Source organism: Alternaria triticimaculans, assembly GCF_023758025.1.
Source record: "Alternaria triticimaculans strain BMP 0046 chromosome Unknown scaffold_16, whole genome shotgun sequence".
Classification (NCBI taxonomy): domain Eukaryota; kingdom Fungi; phylum Ascomycota; class Dothideomycetes; order Pleosporales; family Pleosporaceae; genus Alternaria; species Alternaria triticimaculans.
The window spans coordinates 108,556-130,276 of NW_026055973.1; the positions used below are offsets into that span (position 1 = coordinate 108,556).

The 21,721-nt window shown below is 53.1% G+C and overlaps 6 protein-coding genes across 6 annotated transcripts; 2 read left to right on the forward strand and 4 right to left on the reverse strand.

Moving 5' to 3' along the window:
- Nucleotides 1–489: 489 nt before the first annotated feature.
- Nucleotides 490–815, reverse strand: J4E78_008619 (uncharacterized protein; the record flags this gene model as incomplete). Its single annotated transcript, XM_049369219.1, has 1 exon — nt 490–815. A coding segment is annotated over one exon (326 nt), but the record flags the coding sequence as incomplete, so codon positions are not given.
- A 5,262-nt stretch (nt 816–6,077) lies between these two features.
- On the reverse strand, nt 6,078–6,729 carry J4E78_008620 (uncharacterized protein; the record flags this gene model as incomplete). The annotated part of the gene is made up of 3 exons (XM_049369220.1): nt 6,078–6,223; nt 6,274–6,401; nt 6,470–6,729. The coding sequence occupies 3 exons, from the start codon at nt 6,727–6,729 to the stop codon at nt 6,078–6,080; spliced, it is 534 nt and encodes a 177-aa protein (XP_049218921.1).
- A 1,260-nt stretch (nt 6,730–7,989) lies between these two features.
- On the forward strand, nt 7,990–11,844 carry J4E78_008621 (uncharacterized protein; the record flags this gene model as incomplete). The annotated part of the gene is made up of 5 exons (XM_049369221.1): nt 7,990–8,301; nt 8,474–9,809; nt 9,921–11,030; nt 11,076–11,362; nt 11,413–11,844. 5 exons carry the CDS (start codon nt 7,990–7,992, stop codon nt 11,842–11,844), a joined length of 3,477 nt encoding a protein of 1,158 aa, XP_049218922.1.
- A 915-nt stretch (nt 11,845–12,759) lies between these two features.
- On the forward strand, nt 12,760–14,105 carry J4E78_008622 (uncharacterized protein; the record flags this gene model as incomplete). Its single annotated transcript, XM_049369222.1, has 2 exons — nt 12,760–13,015; nt 13,069–14,105. 2 exons carry the CDS (start codon nt 12,760–12,762, stop codon nt 14,103–14,105), a joined length of 1,293 nt encoding a protein of 430 aa, XP_049218923.1.
- Nucleotides 14,106–14,864: 759 nt separating this feature from the next.
- Nucleotides 14,865–18,197, reverse strand: J4E78_008623 (uncharacterized protein; the record flags this gene model as incomplete). The annotated part of the gene is made up of 6 exons (XM_049369223.1): nt 14,865–15,709; nt 16,428–16,569; nt 16,621–17,311; nt 17,389–17,651; nt 17,708–17,962; nt 18,033–18,197. The coding sequence occupies 6 exons, from the start codon at nt 18,195–18,197 to the stop codon at nt 14,865–14,867; spliced, it is 2,361 nt and encodes a 786-aa protein (XP_049218924.1).
- Nucleotides 18,198–20,002: 1,805 nt separating this feature from the next.
- J4E78_008624 (uncharacterized protein) lies at nt 20,003–21,172 on the reverse strand (the record flags this gene model as incomplete). The annotated part of the gene is made up of 1 exon (XM_049369224.1): nt 20,003–21,172. One exon carries the CDS (start codon nt 21,170–21,172, stop codon nt 20,003–20,005), a length of 1,170 nt encoding a protein of 389 aa, XP_049218925.1.
- Between the last annotated feature and the right edge of the window lie 549 nt (nt 21,173–21,721).

The window sequence follows — 21,721 nt, forward strand, 5'->3', positions numbered from 1 at the left end:
CCATACCAAAAAGACCTATGCGACAAATGATGTTGTTCTGTTTTTCCGAACTTTTAAATATCAATCCGTCCAGCCTCGTGGCGTTGTCTCGTTGAGTCGCAAATCGAAATACGCGAAAGAACTGTTATGGGAAGCATTTTGGGAGCGAAGAGACTCAAAATCACGCCAAAGCCTGCTCATGTGCCTTCTCCAGTCTTTCTGTGCTAGTTCTATTACAGTCAGAGTTTGTGCCAAAGTTGAGGCAACCACATACTGCGGACGAGAATACCAAAAGTACATCGGAAAGAGTGCATGTGCTTGATCCTGCGGTGAGTCACCTAATTATATGACAACACAAGTACAGTGAGGTCATCAGAAACTCTTCCCAAGCTCGCATTTCCTACCAAAGTTCACGAAATCCATTCTGATGAGACTCGTCGCAAATATGTACACTCGAACGAAAATACAGAACGCCTTGACCAGCCCGACCCTCAAGAATTATTGATGAGCCTATTTGCAGTTCGTCCCCTTGTAAACGAACGTACCATCCGAATTCTCACACCCACAACTCCCATCCTTCGGACTCTTAATACACCCCGCGCCATCTCCCTCCTCCTCTCCCTCAACCCCCGCCTTCGCCCAAAAGAACGTCCAAGTCCCCGCTTTCTTCTTCATCGCACTTCCCGGCGCGCAGTTATACGCTTCACATGTGCCGTACGGGTACCCGTGGTTACCGTCGTACTGGTGGTCTTGGGTGAAGACGGCAAAGGTCTGGCCGGACGTGCGGGTGTTGTGGCTGCATTCTGCGGCTTGGATGGCTTTGCTTGTTTTGATGGCTATGAGGGGGTTAGTTTATGGGATGGTAAGGGTGGAAAGGCGTGAGAGCTTACGGGAGCAGGATGGTGCTGATGGGTAGCTGCCGTTTGTGTTGGAGGTTGCAGGGTCGAGGGTTGCGGTGACGGCTGTGGCGAGCATAAAGGCTGCTGCGACAGAGTAATTGGTGAACATCATTTTGATGTAGATGCTGGGTAACGAGCGTGTGGTGTTGTGAGTATGGTGTGAAGCGGGTTTGCTTGGCCACAGCGATCAAGTATCTTATACAACTCCAACTCCATTCTCATCCCCTGCCACTTCCATCACGGTAATGTGTTTTTCCATTTATATGAGAAGGAGTAGGTGATCCACAAACACGTACCACCAATTACGCAGTCTCATGGGATTTGCGGTCTGGATGGTCTTGAAACGGACTAGACAGGGGTTGCGGGTGCGCAAAGCCACATCACATCTTCACATAGAGTGGAGGTGCATCGGATGTTTCGTGCCGCCAACGGGCCGAGCCTCGTATTCTTCAATTCCTACATATTGGTTCCAGTGCTACGACATACCGCAGCGTGGAGGTTTTCGCGCGCCCATAGGCCTCGTACATCAAACTCGCGGCGTCGGTGTCGTCTTCAAACACGAAGTCGTAGTCGTGGTGCGTCGACGTAGGTGGGAACTCGGCGTTACAGTCCGACGAATGTATGATGTGATGAGTGATCGGGTGGATGGTTGAAGAGATTAAGAAAGAAGGGACAAGGACCAAGATATAGTCCTAGACTTCGCACAGTGCAGGCGCTAGCTGTCTGCAGTACCGTGCGGGTAGCCGACTGGAAGAATCTAAGACGAAAAGCATGACTCCATGAAATCGCCTGTGACTGTTGAAGAGCATTTCGTAATCGATGTTCGACTTGAGAGCACCATTACATCGCCCTGCCTATGATAGGTTGCTCCCAGCTGAACATCGCTTACCCTGCACGGCATTAGTAACACACGCCCTTTAGCATTACATGCACACATCTTTCTTCCTACAAAAGGGCCTTGATCGAGGCCGTCGCAGTAGGCATTAGCTCAAAGACACGCGAGGAAATTCAGTCCCCCAACCTGCCTCGATTTCGTATAGCCTACCCATACTCAAACGAGCCAGCGCCAAAAAGGATGAAAGCCCTCGTGCTCGCAACCGAAGCTCGAACGGCGTATATTCGCGATATACTGCAGCCGGTACCATCACCAACCGAGTTGCTTATCCAGGTAAGAGCCATAGCGCTCAACCCTGTTGACCCACTATACATTGCGCATCCACTGGGTAGCTCCGGACGCACCGTTAGAAGCGACTTCGCAGGAGTCGTAGTCGGAGCAGGTTGCGATGTGCCCGTGGAGGCGAACCTTTGCGTCGGCGATGAGGTCGGAGGATTCTTGCAAGGTGCTTGCAGCGTCAATGACCGGCCAGGTGCATTCGCAGTACTTGTTGTCGCGCTGTGGGATCTAGTCTGGAGAATACCCAAGCCAGTCACCGTGTAGCAGGCTGCTGGTGTGAGCCTCGTAGATCTCACGGCCGCACAAGCGATATGGTACCGGCTGGGCCTGAAAGCTCCGTTTGCTTACGATCGCGACGAAGTCTTTCAAGAGCACCCAGACTGAGAAGCCACATACAACCAAGCAGATGGACCTGATACAACCAACGTTCTTATCTACGGTGCATCGACATCAGTGGCACTATATGCCGCGCAGATGGTACGACTTAGCGCTAGATCTAGCGGCAAAGCTATTAGATTGTACAGCGTCGCTAGCGAAGCTTGTTAGGATTTTCTTAAAACAGAGCCCTATAGGTATAACGCTCTTGTGGACTATCGCGACCTCTATTGGTCGGAGCGGATCAACAAGCTCACAGGTAGGTAGTGCGTCCTCTAGCACTTTATCCTGTAGGCTCCCAAGATCTAACCATCCTAGGCTGAATTAGAGGGCCTGTAGTCAAAAATGTGTGTACACAGCAATATGTTTCTTAACCGACACCGGGGCTGAGACCAACACTGCGGTGGCATTCGCGCTTCTACGCCGCTCCAGCACATCAACAACGTCGCTTGCTGCAGATCGTTTCACAATCACAATCGCATCCGTCGCATAGCGAGATGAAAACCGCTACTGTGCAGGGCAGTGGAGCAATCCCACAGGCTGGGAGTTCGCATCGTCCTGTTCTGAACCTACTCACTACATCAAGTTACGCCTCTTAAGATTCCAGGCGTAAAAGTCAACATGTCGACGAGATAAGTGGCGCATCCCTTGCTCTTGTAATGGACCGTGGTTGCTGAAGTCGACTCCACCAACAGTATGCTCGCTTCTGACATCAGCAGCACTGAGCGACAAGCTCGTCACAATCGCGTCAGAGAGATCTGTATGGTAGACCCTTCATCAAGCCGATCAGTCAATCGGAGACGGCATTGGAAAGACCCGAGCAGTCTTCCAGGTGAGGACATCGAGGCGCCGTACAGTAGGACATCGTGGGATGGGTAAGCCGGTACGGCGCGGCTCTGCGATCGGGAAGGATGTTTCAGGCCGATGCAGCTTCCGGGAACCGAGATACGGCGTAGACATCAGTTGATCAAGGCGTAGCAGGCGGCACGATGTGATGTGATGTGATGTTGAAGGTTGCACGACAGCTGCGCAGATGCTGGCGCAGCGGTTCTCCCCATGCCGCTAACCGGATTCGCTGTGTGCCCCACATCCACGTCATCATTGGTTGAGTCCGCGGTCTTCGGTTTGTCCCAGCAAGCAGGCAAAAGGTTTGCGCAATACATAGTAGTTCGCTGATGATACATGGATCAGATGTTCCATTTTAGTGAGAAAACTTGCTTCAAAAGCACAGTTGGTTCCAGCACAGCGAGAATTGCAGTTTTAGCCAAAACTACCTAGGTACCAGAGACGCCGCTTCCAATTTACACGAACGCTTCACCCATACTGCCATGCAAAGATATAAAACGCGTTTGAATCAGCCTGGGAGCTGCTCAACTACTGCGGGTCCGTCCACCCCTCCTCCCTCCCAACCACCTTCTCAATCTCCCTAACCACCTCCTTCAACGGCTTCAAAATCCTCCTCTGATAAATCACCACCATGCACTCCACATCCCACATCTCCAACTCCCCGTTCTTAGCACCCTTGTATTTGCCCAACAGCCCAAGCCCCTCCGCAACATCTCCAACAGGCCCCTGCGCCGACCTAAACTTCTGCACCGCTCGTGACCCATCTTGATAAACACCCTGGCTCTTCTTTACAAACAACTCGATAGCCTTGCCCCGCTCGATCAGCGACATCAACCCCAAGTCGTGGAATACCTCCACTTGTGCGTCGATATGCGACTTTACGGTTTTTAGCAGCGTCAAAGTTTGGTTGGCGTCAGAGCGCGTTATGACGGTGCCGTAGATGCTTGTTACTTGGCGGGCAAGCCGTTTCTGTAGCTGGAGATGATGTTTCTTTGATGCTAGAGTTTCGAAATCAGGTTCGGAGTCGTAGGCGAAGTCGGTTTGGGGTGCGGTGGCGTTGGCCATGCGGCCTTTGAGGTAGAAGGATGTGAAGCCTGGCATTGTGGGTGGAATATGGATTGAGGTTTGGGTGGTGCGGTGGTTGATGGATGAAAGTCGTATGGTGGTTTAGTGGTTGAGGAGAGCAAATGGGGTGAACACTTGGTGAGGCTCAGAGACCGAGTCGTTATATAGATTGAGGGGAGCGTTAGTGGCAAGTATCGAGGTGCTGGTTCCTTGCTTGTTGCTTGCATGCAGCAGTGAGTTTGCGCTGTGCATGAACGACCGCGTACTTCGAGGTCACAGTGGTTTCCACTTCACAAGGAGTGAAAGTCATGAGATGGGGAATGAACGCAAAGATCTAGGTTGATCTTCCGGGCTTCGCGCTCGAGCTCCAAGTCTTCGCGGGACCCTTTAGGTGTGTAGATTAGTGGGTTGGTAGGTTGGTAACAGTGGTTTGCCAGGGCTGTTCATCGGAATGGTCATCTCCATACTCAACCACGGTAGCCAAGGGGATCTAGGTCGATGAGGCTATATGGAACGGCAAAGAGTCGACGCTTACGATGGTAGTTAAGATTAAAGAGCAATGCATATCTAGGGTATCATCATGATACATTGACTTTACATAATCATTATGTCCTCTCGACGTTGTCTACAACACCAGCACGTACAACTCCAGCCTTGCAGCCGCAGAGAGAACAGTCTTATCCCACGATGAGGACGGTGACCGCGAGAACCGCAGCTATACCGACGCCGGTTGCCGGTTCAATGGCGGCGATAATGCCGATTGCAAGGACGCTCACTGCCAGGCTATACTTTATGACAGGGTCAGAAGCTGCATAAGGACGTCCACGTGTATAACAGTTTGTAGTAACGCTGTCTACTGTCCAGTCGGCTGTAAGGGATGGGACAGTTTGGTGGCGGGGGTAGGCTAGACTCAATGCATGAAGTCTTTCCAGTCTGCGCCTGGACGCGCGCAGGGTGCTGCATTTACAGGCGGCTGTAGAGAAGTGAGCTGTTCTCATAGTGAAGTTGAGAAGTTTTGGAGTTGTCGTTGTGGGTGCTTGAAATCCGAATCAAATGTTGTGGACGGTATGAAAGACTAGACAAAAGAAGCAAATGTCAATGTTGCAGGCTGTTCACAGTGCAACTTCGCAGTATGGTGTAACTCAACGCCGATGAGGGGTGATACACAATGTTTGGTAGTACTTGGAAAGACGTACCAGGCCGTGATACCTGTACTCCCGCTTGGTATCGTTGTTAGCAGGTCAACTTGAGGCGTGGAAGGATGATGTTTCGACGTCACAATGTACAAAGTGAAAGAGTGGCGCATCTTGTCATTCTGGATCGAATGAAAGTTGAATGTATTGATGAGAAGCCCCAAGCAGCAAAACAATGCCGGGATAAGTGTCGCAAACGATTGCTCTTCGTCCCCGGTGAGGCTCAAAATGCCAAGTCACGTCCCCCCATACTTGCCCTTATTACCAACCTTGTGCTGTCGCTGTCGAAGCATGGGGGATGCAATCTCGAGTCAACCTTGGAAGTACCGATACTCTCCAGACCAATGGGATTGTTATACGTGGTGAAATGAACTGAAACGGTTCAAGAACCGCCTGGGGGCGAACATGGAACAATCCCGATGTGTTGACGGGCCGCTTTCGACATGTTATCCAGTTCTCTCATGGCGTCATCCAAAAGGTGCATGCAACGGTACAGAATTCCAGGAGTGTACTATCGAAGCCGATCCTCTGTCCGAGAAGTCAGCTTTATGGGCCCGTGACCATCTTGTTCAACTTTTCCAACTCACGCATTTTGTTCAGCTCGTCCAGGATCAACTGGAGCTCGTCCTCGTCCATGTTCAGCGAGGGAATGAGGGTGGTGGCCTCTTCTGCGGTGTCCGGGGTAAGCGTTCCTAGCATGCTTGTCAGCACCATATCCATGTTCTTGCGACATTTGTATTACCCAGCAGCGCCTTCTCGACAACAGAGATCTCGGGGTGGGCATCGAAGAGGGCAGCGATCGAGTGCAGACTGTCTTCCTCTTTGTAGCGGGCGAAGTTGTCTAGGTAGTCGAGGAACTGCGTGATGGTTCTGCTGCAGTCAGCCCTAGCTCTTTCCATGATTCTTCGCACATGTCGCGCCAACGCGAGGCGACTCACATGCTGTCGTTGTATATCCTATCGCGCAGAGGGTTGTTCTCGGGGTCCTTCTTCTTCCGGGCCTCGTGGACGGCTGTGACGACGGCGCGCGCTTCGGAGACGGAGAGAGCGTGGACGTCTTCAAAGTCGCCCAGCTTGATCTCAGAGCCCATCTCCTCCTCTTGCTGCACCGGGGGCTTCGGGCGCGAAACCAGCCTCGGGGCCTTGAAGACGGGTGGCTCCTGCCTCTGGGGCGGCGCGTGTTCTCCCTCTCCTTCCATGGCGAAGGAGTGTAAGGGTATGTGGTAGGCTGATAAACGACGGTAGGCAAAGGTATAGACGCGGTCGGTGAGTTGTGATGGTCTTTGTTGGATATGCGCAGGTTCTTCGGGCGGTGCGCGAGCTCGGTCCTGCTAGTAAAAGCGGCGGAGCTAGAGTGAGGCGGGTGAGAGCGAGTGAGACGTGTAGGATAGCAGTGACGACGGACGTGCCTTCCAACCGCGAACAATAGCCTCACCTCATGGAAGTCGCGACTGTCGAGATCTCTATGCCAAGACTGTCCGAAGCGCTAGCGACACCCATGAACCTTGAAACGAACAGCCTTCCCCGCCCGGCGCGCTGACTTTCATCGGCCTGCAGACGGCCTGCAGTGCGTTATGCTCCAGGAATAGCCTGCCATGTACCGAGGATGCTGAGGGAAATATCTCGTGTGTGCGCTGGACGTATAATATCTTGTGTAACGTCTTCACAACCCACCAGCTAGCCGCATGCGCACCGGCAGCGCAGAACAAGTGCATAATGGCATACTAATGCCGGCTCTCTTAGAGGGCTAAAATAAGCTCAAGGGGTCCCAAGGCGCCGATGCTGCTGCCGGCCATCTGCCTGTACATCGCAATCAGCGTGCACCAAAGCGGCTAGCGCCGTCTGCACCATGCAGTCCACTCCTCGAACATTGACCACAGCCGCAGTGACACAGGAACAACCACCAGCCTCACACCCCAAGCCGCCTCCTGCGAATTTTCCGCCAAGCGACCTCTGATTGCGCTTTTGCGAGTTGCATGTCCGGTGCTGCTCCCTCTTGCTACTTGCCTTGCCCGCCCTGACCGCGTTTCATCCACCGCTCAGGGTCCTCGTCCTATGCCCCCCATAGCACGCCGGGCCTAATTCACCACACGCCTGCTCCTCCGCGGCGACCGCATGCCGTCCGAGTTGCTTTTGCGCCCATTGTACATAGCATCCCTTACACCCAGCCCAGCCCGCCCTGCCAGACGCCGCGCATTGCTAGACAGAGCGCGCTCGCCAACGCATCGCCGCCCTTCTACCCTTGGCCACCTCCCCGGGTAGATCCACCGCGACTCGACACCCCTCGTCCGCGGCACCTCCTACCAACGCCGCAGCTCATACGACAAACGTACGCTGACAAACCCGTCCCTGCCACCTCTCGCCTCCCTGTCGCGCGCCCCTCCCACCTCGGCTACGCCACGCACCCGTTCCGGACCCTGCATCGAAGTGGAGGATTGTCGAAGCTGGCGTAACTGGACATGGGAACACCGGCGGAGGGACCGCCTCCGATGGATCATCAGGGCGCCCAGTCACAGTACAACTACGACCCGCGCAACAATGGCCTCTCCAGACGCGCCACCGACGAGGCCGCATCCTCGTCAACCAGTCTTGCGCCCTACGACCGCACCAACTACCCCCCGCGATCGTCGACCGACCCGGGGGACCAGAACCAGCCCGTCGCCAAACCCAAGCGAAGCGGGAAGATATGTGGAAAGTGTGGGGAAGGACTGACTGGACAATTTGTGCGAGCCTTGGGCGACACCTACCATTTGGAATGCTTTACTTGTCACGTAAGACACCCACGTTGTTTTCTGGATTGGAGGAGTTGGGCGTTCGCACGTCTCTTGATCTCTAGCGACGCGAGCGCGCGCATCGCTGTTCTGCATGGACTGCTCCCAATTGTCTCGAGCGCCATAATTCTCTACATAGCATCTCTGATCACAGTGCTGACCTGCCTTCTAGGACTGCGGTAAAATCGTTGCCTCCAAGTTCTTCCCCGTACCCGACAAGCCACCCGGCCAGTACCCCCTTTGCGAAACAGACTATTTCCGACGTCTCGATTTGCTCTGCTTCGAGTGCGGGCAAGCCTTGCGCGGCTCCTACATCACAGCGCTAGACCGGAAATACCATATTGAGCACTTTACCTGTTCCGTGTGTCCTACCGTTTTCGGCGCCTCGGACAGCTACTACGAGCACGAGGGCAGCGTCTACTGTCACTACCACTACTCCACCAAATTCGCCCAGCGGTGTAACGGCTGTCAGACATCGATTTTGAAGCAATTCGTCGAGATCTTCCGAAATGGGCAGAACCAGCACTGGCATCCGGAATGCTACATGATCCACAAGTACTGGAATGTCAGGCTTCATTCCACAGGCCAGCCTGTCATCGAGCGTCTGCAGGATGCCGATGGCGACGCGACAGATGAGGTGCGCGAGAGCGTCCGCCAACAGGAGGAAGAGATCGAAGCCAAGGTCAACTGGATCTGGAAGACCCTTTCGGCTTTCGAGGAAAAGTCCGCGACCTGCATCTCCGACATGCTCTTGCACGTCAGTAACGGTGCTTACGTCGACGGTGTCATGGCAGCCAAAAAGTTCATTGTGCACGTCGAACTGCTTTTCGCGGCCGCCGACGCGCTCGATGCGCAATTGATCGTCAGGACACCCAAGGGATTGACCTACTCGCGCGAATCAAAGCTACTTTGTAAGAAAGTGGTAGCCTTCTTCGCGCTTCTTACCCAGTCCCAGGGTACTGGCGTGCGCCGACTGGGCGTGACCCAAGAATTACTGTCCCTGGTCACTGGCTTAGCCCACTACCTGAAGCTCCTCATCCGCATATGTCTGCAGGGTTCTCTAAAATTAGAGCGCGAGACCCGGAGCTCCACCGGTTTGACCAACTTCCTTACCCAAGTAAACTCACTCGATGCGCGGTTGGAGGACGAGGCCCAAAGAGACCAGGCGGCTGAGTCCGCGCGGCTTGTCCCAAGATGGGCCGACGCATGTCCAATATGCGATGCCCAGGTCGAAGACAAGTGTTTACACCTGAACAACATGTCGTACAATTACAGCTGCATGGTTTGCCGGGGGTGCAATGCCGACTTGCGCCATAGCCCTCAGAGCGCTTATTGGAGTAAATCGAAGCGAAGCATCTTCTGTCCGGCATGTGCAGCAGCGCAGCCAGACGCTGAGAACGGTTTCGAGCAGGTCACCAAGCTGCGCCAATATGTGCACCTACTAAACGTGGCGCATGCGCGTCTTATGGCGACCCTGCGATCCAGTGGCGCATTGCCACACACTTCAGGTAAGAATAACTCTCCGTAACAGATCACCTCGTCACCACTCATCTTGACACTCCGACTCAGATTTCTGGAGCCGCTTCCGAGATTACATTCGTCCCACTAATGACTTGTAGATGATCCCAACCTGGCAGGCTATGATTCCACACAGGGACATCGCCTTGGGGATGACCCGCCGCATTTGCGACCGGACACACGATCAAAGTCGTATGGAGGGACATCAGCAACAGACAGTCAAAACAGCAACAACGCCGCCTACGAGCAATCCATGTCTGATATCAAGCGACTACGATCGACGCGACTTGACAAGCACCTATCCAATACGATGAAACGTGCGCGCGCATCACGAATCATTGACGGTCCAGAGGGTCTCGAAGGAGAAGGACAGATGCGAGGAGGAATGCAAATCGTCCAGGAACGCGAGCTAGGGGGCGACGCCGACGCTGTAACACTCGCTGTGAACTCTCTCGCTTTAGACGACATTGCTCGCATGGCTGCGTTGGAGCAGCAACGAGAGCAACGTCCAAATGCATTCCGCGCTGGTGGAAGCGCACTACTGGGACGAGAAGATCAACCGAAGCTGCAGAATGGCCATCGTCGCGACTTCTCTGGCGCCCAGGATCTACAACAGATGACCGAGGGTCGTTCACGAACCTACTTTTCGGAGCTGTCGCCACTTGAATACTTCAAACTGAAGGGCCTTGCAGTACTCCAGCTTGGCCTTCTGCTCGACGACAATCAGTACAACCAGGGCGATTTGCTCGATCTCATCGAGTCGAAGAAAAACAACTTCTGGGGCAAGATCGGGTTCGGCAAAGCGTTCAAGGCCGACAAAAGCAAGCCGAAGAAGGGCGTTACAGGAGTCGAGAAGCCAGTTTCCGACAAAGCAACTTTCCGACAGTCGCTTGAGTACCTCGTGGAAAAGTATGGTGATGAGTGCACGGAAGGTGTAGGACCGGGCGCTCTCAAAGTTCCAGCTCTGCTTCAGGATTGTATCACTGCGATGAGAAGTATGGACATGTCCATCGAGGGTGTGTTCAGGAAGAACGGCAACCTCAAAGCTCTACGCGAACTTGAGGAAGAGATTGACGCCCATGGTGTTCAGAAGGTCGACCTGAATACTAAGAACCCGGTCATACTCGCCAATCTCCTAAAGCGCTTCCTCAGGTTGATGCCTGAGCCGGTATTGACATTGAAGCTATATAGGCTGTTCATGGTGGCTAATGGTAAGTGGCTTCATTTTACGTGTCGTGCTTGACTAACAGTAACAGACATTGAGGATGAGGCACAAAGAAAGAAGGTCTTGCATCTTGTGCTTTGCCTGCTGCCCAAGGCCCACCGCGACACAATGGAAGTCCTGTTCTGCTTCCTGAACTGGGTTTCATCGTTCCACACTGTGGACGAAGAAACGGGCAACAAGATGGACACCTGGAACATCGCCACCGTAATGGCTCCCAACATTCTGCGAGAGAGCAACGACAAAGAAGTCAAGAGTGTGGATCAAGGCGCGGTCAAGGTCGTGTTTGATCTCATCGAAAACAACGATGAGTTCTCGGAGGTATGTTGCTCCGCCATACTACCAATCCACTTTCATACTAACGTCAACAGGTACCTCCCGAGATCATGGAACTACTCAGCGATGAAGTGTCCGACATGAGCGCGAAGGAAATCATGCGCCAATGGGAGCAGCGGGGGAAGAACCCTCTGTCAGCTCCTACGCCGTCACCCAGAGACCAAACCGGCACAGCTTCCAGGAAAGACCAGCGCAATTCGCCTCAAGTTACGACGGCGGACAATAACCCCTCGGCTCAAGCTGGCGAAGCGTCCGTTCGCCAGATCCCCGGCGGGGGTGCTCAACCTATGGGCAGCAATCAGCACAGCCCCACACCAGGGTACGACCGAAATACACCCAACCCTGCATTCGCCCAGAATCCCCAAGCTTCTTCCGACGGCCACCGCACTGCATCGCCTCATCGGCACAGCTACCGCTCGCCCGGCTTCCAAAAACACACACAGATTGGCACCGCGGGCGCTGGATGAGACACGACCACTCTCTTTTTGGAACCCTCCCGGAGTACAAGGCGTTGATTGCATGCAACCATCTATGCATGGCTTGAGCGAAAAGCATTCAATGAGCGGCGAATTCTATTCTATACCCCTGGCCAGAGTCTACGTTATGACATCTAGACTGGCCCAGTCCATCTTCTCACGCATCGGCTTGGCATAAGTTTGACGAAACCTGTTTGATTGCATTGTAGGGCATCCTGCGCTTTGCGCGATGCTTTACTGGAAGGAACAACATTTTTTTTGCTGGCAGCATTGGTATGGGCGTTTTTCTGGGTAATCACATTGTGCCATATACGATCTTGGCATTGTTTACTGGTGGGCGCGATTATGCGCGTGTGAGTGCGGAGTGCGGAGTGCTTTGTAGAGGTGGTGTTTGAGAGTGTGAAGAGTACTACGGATTTGGGGGATGGGTGGACTTGCATGGCTGAGCTTGCATGGAAGCTGCATACGCTGCTGCAGTAGAAGTCGAGCCGAAGGTGGAGATAATGTATGAGGTCGCGCGATGTAGTCTTCAGAGACTTGCGTTGCCTACTGTTGGTAGATGGCTTTAGAAGCCGGTGTAGGTATCTGATCATTCTCCCACTCTCTACGTCATCCTTTTTCTTGTTGTTTACGGTGCGAGGGACGCGGCTTCCTCATCTTCACTAGCCCGGCGGTCCCACTTGTTGACAACCACCTTTGCAAGACTCATCTCACCTGCAGTGAAACCTCACTTCACCGAAAGATATCTCCTTTCACTTCACTTTCCTCGCTCTGACATGGCATTCATCGCTCACTGCTAGAGAGCGTCACTTCGCAGCTGCATCTGTCTTCCAGAAACCTTCATACCGCGGCTACCGCTACCTGCCTCTGCCGTAGCCTCCACTCGCATCACGCGCTATCCGCACGATGGATCCCGAGACTACTCGGATCGTGTTGAAGCTTCAACTGGACGACGTACACGCCATCCTGAAGGCTTTGCCCAGCACTAGCAACGATGGTGCCGTCAACAGCGAGCGAGTCGCTTTCGCCGCGCTCCGCGATGAGCTCACGAGGAAATGGCAAGAGGTACACGGTCGTATCTTCGCGCACAACATGATCAGGAAAGAGAATGCTGGCCGAGAGTCGTTTCGAAAGCTCTTAAACGAGGAGCAGCAAGCTGAACGTGAGTGCAAGCACCTGACCCATCGTACTCGGATCAAGACTAACGTTGTCAAGGTGACCATGATATGGCTTGCACACTTGCTGGCCAGCCGGTACCTCAGCGTCCTATGGTGTCGGTCGACAACGGCGTGCACAACAACGCAGCAGCACAGAGGCAGGAACCCATCGACCACCGAACGCTCGCTAGCAACAACCTCCGGTTCGATCTCAGCGGTACTCAAATTGCTCCCTCCAGGCTCGAGCCTCTCCACAGCAAGAAGCGTCCTGCTGAGGACGATGCGAGGCCAACTTCAGCATCCAGCAACTTTAAGCGTGCGCGTGTTGACGATGTGGATGACGAGGACAGAAACTCTATCACACCATATACGCACAAATGTACACTCAAGAAGCGGGCTGCTCGCGTTGATCCAGCAATACTCAGGGAGGAAGATGACGGACGAACCAAGCGTACCAAGCTTGACTCTCAGGCCGACGCTGCTCCAGTTGCAGATGCCACGCATGTGCCATCGTCTGAGACGGTCTGTAAGCAAGACCATGCCCCGACTGGAGCTCAGCCTGATTTTGTGGCGTCTCGGACATGCTCTTCATGCTTCGACATGCACCCCATCCGAGACACGATCCAACTTCAATGCAAAGGTACTGGCGACGCTGAACGTCACGCGTACTGCCGCGAGTGTATCATGGGCCTTTTCGAAGCTTGTATCACAGATTCCTCGCAATTTCCACCGCGATGCTGTAATCAGACCCTACCGGTCTTTGCCTGTATCCCTTTTCTACCGCCCGCGCTCTTCGCTCGATATGTGGCCAAACGAGAAGAACTGGAGACGCCAAACCGAACGTATTGCAGCAACTTCATGTGCGCCAAATGGGTCAGACCCTGCAACATCGCAGCAGGCATAGCCGCCTGCATGAAGTGTACCCAGAAGACGTGTGTCACATGCAAGAAGAAGCAGCATACCGGTCTGTGTCTTGAGGACCAAGACGTCAAGAAGCTCATGGAAGTTGCAAAAGCCAAGCGCTGGAAGACTTGCCCAAAGTGCAAAGAGATGATAGAGCTCGAGGCTGGCTGTTACCACATCAAGTACGTATAACCGTTCCACGTTTACTACATTGAACTGACTTTGTAGGTGCCGCTGTCAACATCAATTCTGCTACCTTTGTCTCAAGAGGTGGCGTACATGTAAATGCCCAACTTGGGACGAGCGGAATATTACGCCTGAACCGATACCCGCCAACAACGCCGCCCCAAATATCGTCAACCCTGCAAACGTTGCGCCGCGCGTCCCTGGATTCGTTGCTGCACTATTACCCGCCGTCAATGCTGCTCAAAGGGTTGCGAACATTCTCAACGAAGAGGCGCTTCTTCCGTTCGCAAACCCACCTGCACCTAGTGCCGCTCCACAACCGAACGTGCAGGCCAATCTACCTCGAGCCCAACCACGGCGTAACCGGAGAAGGAACAGACAGAATCACGTTCATGTGTTCGACCGATACTACGTGAGTCAGGGTGAGAATACCGAGTGTGATCACTGCGGATTCATGGACCGCTGGGTCAATGGCTGTCAAGGGTGTGACTTGCGGATATGTCGGCTATGCACGAAACACGATCTCTGAAAGGAGCCAACGTGAGCACTACACAGCCTGTGTGCAAATACATGTCAAGAATCAGGAGCTCGCTATGTTTGGTCATATCCACTACGCACTCTTCGTCGATAAGCTATGTACCCGATCGCGAGCGACAGGAAAGGAAGCTATACAGGCATGTCTTAGGAGCTTTATAAAACCAGCATGTGTATAGGCAGAGATACTAAAGTATAATTTCCTGCATCAACTCATGCACTTCAGCCACTCTACTTCTTCACAGCAACAACAAACAGTCTCGGGTATCCCAAAAGCACCTTCCCATCCACCAACTCTGGATACTCGCCCTTCAGTCCCTTCTCATACTCCTCCAAAAACGCCTTCTTCGCCTCCTCCCCCTCAATCCTATTCAAATAAGGCTGCAACCCCGTCCCCTTGACCCACTCCACAATCGCGCCCGCATCCTTGAGCACATGCATATACTTTGTCCTCCACACATTAACCAAACTCGCCTCTCCCACCAACGCATTATAAAACGCACTCGGCTCCTCAATCGGATCCAAATCCGGCCTTGACGTGTCCTTCAAATCGCCAATCTGCGTATCCGCGAAGGAGTCCGACCACGCCTTCCCTGATTGGAGAGCTGTCTCACGCATCATCCGGTGCGACGGCTCGTGGTAGTTATCCGGGACTTGGATCGCTATTACGCTCCCGCTTTTCAGCGAGGAGAAGAGGCGCGCGAGCGTGGGAATGCGTTCGGAAGACCGGAGCCAGTGGAATACCGCGTTGCTGAAAAGTACATCCGTCTCCCCATCTGCTTTGAACGTCGCCAGATCCCCTCGTGTGAAATCTACGCTGTTTTTGCCTTCGAACTCCGCAGTCGCCTTCTTCAGCATGTCTGGGCTGCTGTCCATGCCTGTGATGCGCGCAGAGGGGAACGCATCGAGGAGGACTTTTGTACTGTTTCCGGGTCCGCAGCCGAGGTCGTAGATACGCGGTGTTGAGCTGGTGATGTTGGGTTGGATTTGAGAGACGAGGTCGTAGACGGCGCGGAGGCGCTCGTTGTTGAATTTGAGGTATTGGGTTGCTGACCAGTCTTTTTTTGGTGGGGGGTCTGTTGACATTTTAGCGGTTGTTGTTGTGCTGAAGGGCTGGTGTTGTTGCTGATCGCTGTAGAGTCTGGGTTGGTTTGCTTTTTGGATTTGAGGGGTTTTGAGTGTGTGCCGTTGGTTAAATGGATACGATGTTGTGACGATGGTTGATAGACTGCGGAAATGTATCCGTGGGTGTAGTGCGGCTAGGCGGGCCGATTGAAAGGTTCGCAAACTGCGGAGGAGTGGGGAGGACATCTGCGCAGAGTCTTTGCATCAACTGGGGATACGGCTGATGGCGCTTGAGTAATGCTTGAGGTGGTTAAGTATGTACAAGGAGTGACAAGCTCTTCGGAAAAGCGCCGTGCTGAGGTCTGAAGCTCGGCTCAGCGAATCAGATTGCATGTGAGGGGTACGAGGCTAGCGGATGGGGTTAAGATCGGCATATGTCCGGGGGTGACGCATCACCGAAGAGGTCTACAGCTTGCTCTCTGTTGCCGGAAAAGACACTATTGCGACTTCGTTAAGCACGTTGTTGCTGGGATCAAATTTCCAGTCAATTAATCATAGGCAAAGGCTGAATGTTGGACCCAGTATGTTTTGCTACCATACTTTACTTTCTACGTGGAAGGACACAAGGAAAGCTACCAACGCTGTAAGGCAAGTTGCTGAGTGCGCAAAGGCCCTAGAACCTTGGAGGCATCATTCCCGGGGGACCCATCTTGTCACCACCATGTTTACCTGCCGTGATCTCGGGATAAGCCGTGCTTCCCTCGTCGTATTCGATCGGCTCTTCGTCGTTGTCTGGCACGCGCGCGCTGGTGCTGAATACCTTGACCGAAAGAGTCTTTTGGTCTGGGAACTTGACACGTTCACCATTTTGCTAGAAGCATAAGTCAGTTTTGATATCAGGCATGACGTGGGGTGGACTCACATCATAGACATTCCAGGTCAGCTTCTCGGTCAAGAAAGGCACCACGTCGCTGGGCTCCAGGCTCTTCAAGCTCTTGTTCTCGATCTGCTCGACGAGATAGGGTGTGATACTTGTTGTACCGTTCATCAACTTCTCCGGTGTTGAGGGATCTTTCTCGGTGTGCACGTCGTCGAGTCGCTCCGGCATCAACATCATCCAGCTTCCCACGTCGACAACTGGATCGGAGTTGAACATGCCGCCGAGCGAGTACTTGACGATGAATGATGGTGGAAGTTTGGAAGCGATTGCTTGTGTCTCGATAGTCCAATCCGTGTATGTGCCATTGTTGCCCTCGAGTGTTTCTCCGAATGGCGTCGGCTTGGTACTCATGACTGTAACTTTGCTCTGTGCGCGGGCGCGTCCACTGTACATCCTTGCAATCTGCGCTGTGACATCTGCCTGATAGGCTTGATCTGATGCGAACTTCCAGCGCTTCGTTTCCGGATAGGCATAGCCTAGGACAGCGGTGTTGCGACAGTCGTTGAAGGTCATGAATTTGCCAGGGTCCTTTCTGAATGGGAGGAGTTCTGTGTTTGCGTCAACATCTTGGTAGTCGTCAAGATAGACGTTGCCGTGCGGTCCTATGCTTGACTTCTCCATCCAAAGATCGGGGTGCGCTCCCTGGTATAGTGCGAGTAGGCGGTCGACGTTGCTGAAGGTCTGTTAGCTTATGTGATCCTAGGGATTAAGCGCACTTACGCATGATGTAACATAAAGAGGGGTTCGTACGACGAATACTCCAGCGGCCACATATGACCAGGTGAAGAGGTGGTGGGATCGTAGCCACCGCCGATAACGCCGTGTATCCAACCATGCGGGTCTTCTAGTATACTAGAGAATCGCGAGAAAGTGCTTGCGCGGAAAGCAACACCAACCTGAGATATCAGATTGGTGGACTGGGCATTGAAGGCACCAACAAACATCGATTGTCGCGATGTCGCATTGGCGGTCGCGTCGCTCGGCCAGCGTATCGTCGAACTCATAGAGGCCCACTGCATGATAGATTAGAAATCTTGTCCCAAGATCTTCCAAAATTAGGATCGCTTACCTTTTGATCAAAGCCAGCAGGTATGGGATTGAACTTGTAGGAATACAGCGGATTTGACACCACTGTCAGACTGCCGTCCGTATCCGTCACCGCTATTTCCGGGGCTGTGAAGAAGTCGGGAACGGGGCCAATAGTGGTACCTTGGGCCCAGTCCCAGTAAGGTATGCGGAATTCGTTTGCTGCCTTGAGATACCGTTCGATCTGATCGGCGGGTGCTTTTTTAGCGATATCGTAGACATGGCTTGACAGTGATTGCTACAATGAGTCAGTATCATTGTCGTTGTTCTTCCAGGGAGAGGTGAAGGCGCGAAGGTATAAAGCTCACCTCGAATAGCGCAAGGTACGGGCGATGCCAACCCAAGAACAACTCATTGCCATGTGGGCAGTAACCAGCCTTGCCAATCTTGTTTTTCTTTCCTGGTGCATCTCCCCAAACGTCGTAAGGCCTTCCATGTATCGCTGATGTGTATGTTAGTAAGCGATGAACCATGCGGATAGCGGATGCACTCACATGCAATACCGTAGAACGAGGTGGGATTGTTCTGGGAAGTTGTATGAAGTTGTCGCAGCGCCAAGATGTAGAGACTCCATTGGTCTGGCGCGTTGTTCTTCAAGTCCCTCACCTCCCGGCGCACATAAACATTGCCTGTGCAAAGTTAGCGGCGATTGATACACGTGCGATCTAACTGGATACTCACCGTTTTCGTCTCGCGACTTCACTCCAGTCACTACGCCCACTACGGACTGCCGGACGGCATGAGAGCTCTTCCTCTCCGATACAGGCGTACACGTGACGTATGATATCAAAAGCCACGGTATTAAATATCGAGCGAGCCACGGCATGAGCATGGTGAGCGACTGTCGCGTCAAATGAAGGGTGTATCTGCGGAGAGCCGGTCAGAGGGGAGCAGAGAGATATGTATTTGTACATCAGAGTCTGCAGTCCCTGCGTGTAAAACAGACTAGCCACATTGAGGTCATATGCGGTGAGAGTGAGTGACGATCGCGCCTGTCATCCACAGTCGAGATACTAGGTTTAGGAGCCCAAGATGAAAGCATTTGGACGTCGCATAGGACGCAATACGACAGCAGAGCGTATTGCGGGCCAGAGTTGTTGGCCTCTCAGACCTGTGTTGTTGTTGTGATGACAAGAGATGTGGTAGCGAAGACGTGCCCTGAACCAAGGAATTTGCTGGGTGGAATGTGACGCACTCACCTTGTGACGCGATGAACACGAGAAATACAGCACGAGAAATGTGAGTTGCCCGCTGTTATGGGAGGATATACCGCTAATGCAGCAACGCAGTATGAGAGCAGGCGTGGCAGGTGCGTTGTAAGTTTACCCTCCCGCTGGCGTTCTTCTAGAAGCGGAAAAGAGAGATGCGACGATGACAGTTGGTGACTTAAATTACAGGGCGAAAGCTAGCGATTGAGATAGAAGAGAGCGTGGGATGTTTGAGTCGAAGGTGCATCGACGAAAGAAGCATCGTCAAGGGGTTTGTTGACGTGCCAGAAATGTGCTTTTCTGATCACGACCTTGTCTCTCCCGCACCGGTAGTTATCAAGTCGTAGGAACACAGAATAACATCGCTCCAAGGTTTTCGCGAATAGCCGTTGTGTGAAACATCAGCCGGATACATTACCGCAAGCAATCTTACATAGTTTCGACCGCGGTTTCGGAACGCATGCTGGCTGTCAACGCCAAATATGGTTCGCACGACGCATAAGCTTTTCAGCCTAATCCGCAACTCAATATACAGATAAAAGATGGTAGTGCCATTTGTCGGCGTTCGGTGACACCCGCGGATCTCTGCATTCAATGTTGCACGGCGCGTGGAGCAATGCGCAACATGCTGTGTACCCCGCGCGGCTACGTGTCTGGCTTACGGAGATTGCCCAACATGAATCCCCCGAAGGAGATGTCGCGAGTAAAGTCTCCACAATCCTAGCTTTTCCGTTAATCTTTCGTGCCGTTTGAGGCTCGACAAAGCACCGACGCGCCTAGCGGATGCTTACGGCGACCGACGGCGGGGAATAAGGTAAACTGATTCGCATACATGATAGTGGAACGTTGCAAGACTCCAGAAATAGTTGATTGCTGATTTAAATGGTTCCTAATTGAGACGCTAATACAGGTCATTCGTGCCGCTAGCCGTAGCTGACTGCGTTGTGTATCCTCATACAAGTATTCCGCATGGGGCCACATGCGCAAACCGCCTGGCGGTCATCTCGTTCATTACATCGTGTGTATCGTCAAAGTGCCAGTCGAAATGCTGGAAGTTTCCGTTCGAGTGGTTAGATGTCGTTATATCCGAGAAGCGTCTTTGGCAGATCTTTATCCGCGACCGCCCAGGCCCAGGCACGACCTGCCTCGCCACACCATAGGGAAGATGGATCTTCCGATTTCTCAAGCATTCCGTCTTTGGCCATTGACTTGATCTCATGGCCGGTGGTGTACGTCAAGAAGTGTTCGAATTGCTTTCCGTCCAGAGCGAGAGCGTTTCCGGTGATGCCGTGACAGAGACATGGCTCCTTGGTGAGCAGGCCTCTTTCCCAGATGCATTCTCTAGCTTTTGCGACAACCCGATCAATGCGGTCTTGAAGTCCTGGGAAATATTTTCGGATTGAGAGAATGGAGTTGACTACACCCGGTGCGCCGTGACAGACTTCAACAAGCTTGTCACGACCTGGTGGGAGAGATGAAGGAAAGTTGCCGCTCTCGTATTGATAGCTGAGCAGGGCGCCTAGCTCGGCCTCCAGCTTAGATGCCCAGGAAGGGTCGGTGAGCACGATCTGTGTAATGATACCGATTGCGCCATGAACGGCACCCACGTATGCCTTCCCATGCCACTTCCAGGGACGCGGGCTTTGCATGATGTTCTCGATGACCTCATCGGCCGTGTCTTCGATGAGCTCGGTCACGTCCTTGTTGTGAGCGAACGCCCCGCGGACCAAGCGGAGGAGGTACAGATAGCCAGCGCGACCGTATAGCCATTCGTTGGAGGTCTCGTCCTCAAGCATGACTGCAGCATGATCACAGAGCTCCTTTACAGTGTCTGGGTCTTGTGCAGTCACGGCGTACAGGGCAAGCAGAGACATGATGTCGTTGGAGATACCGCATTTCTTCGGAGATGGCGGAGGAAACTCCTTGATATGAGCCTGAGCTTGTTCGATGTAAGCCGCAGACCATGTGTTCAAGGGGTAGTCATCCAGCTTAAGATCCGGGTATATGTTGTGCAGGGCATAGAAGAGGTAGGCTACTGAAATCGGTCCGTAGTATAGACCACCGCCTGGGGGTACATGATGCGGAGGATAGTCGGTAATCAATCGATCCAATGACGCTAGCAGCTGCTTGTGAGGATCTCGTCGTGCCAAAGGCGCATCATTTCGAAAATAGCGGGGTATCGAGGGAGGCGGTGCTGCTTGTGTTGCCGAATCTGCAGGCGGCGCGCCGTCTTCGGACATGATGATAAGAGTATATTGAGTCGAGTTGATTCAAATCTCTCGTTGGAAAGCGAACGGGTAAAGTTGGCGCAGATTTAGGCATGCGCGAGTGACGGAAGGGTGTGAGATCGTAGCTGCCCGACTGTGACGTCAGCGGGGCTAGTCGTCGGTGATTGGTCAGCTGCGGCAGTCGCAGGCTAGAACGAAAATTGGCAAACATCACACCAGGAACTCCATGTGCTGCGCTGGTGCAATCTCGAAGTTTCTAAGCTACCGGAGCTATGGGGTATCTGAATCTCCTTCTCGTCTGATGCTGTGATCAGTATTACTACATTGACTCATAACATTCTTCCGTCTAATTTCGACGCCTGCGTCTCGTACAGTTACAGTATTCATCACATCTCGCTAATTTGATATGTCCCAGCGACTTCTGTTGTAATATGATCATGATCGAAGAAAGGACTAGCCGTGGGCAGCATGGCCTGGCCATGGTATGGGTTCAGCGGGAAGCTCAGAGAGACGTGCCATCGAGTCGTTGCGATGGAGTTCATGCTGACCTATCTCTCGACT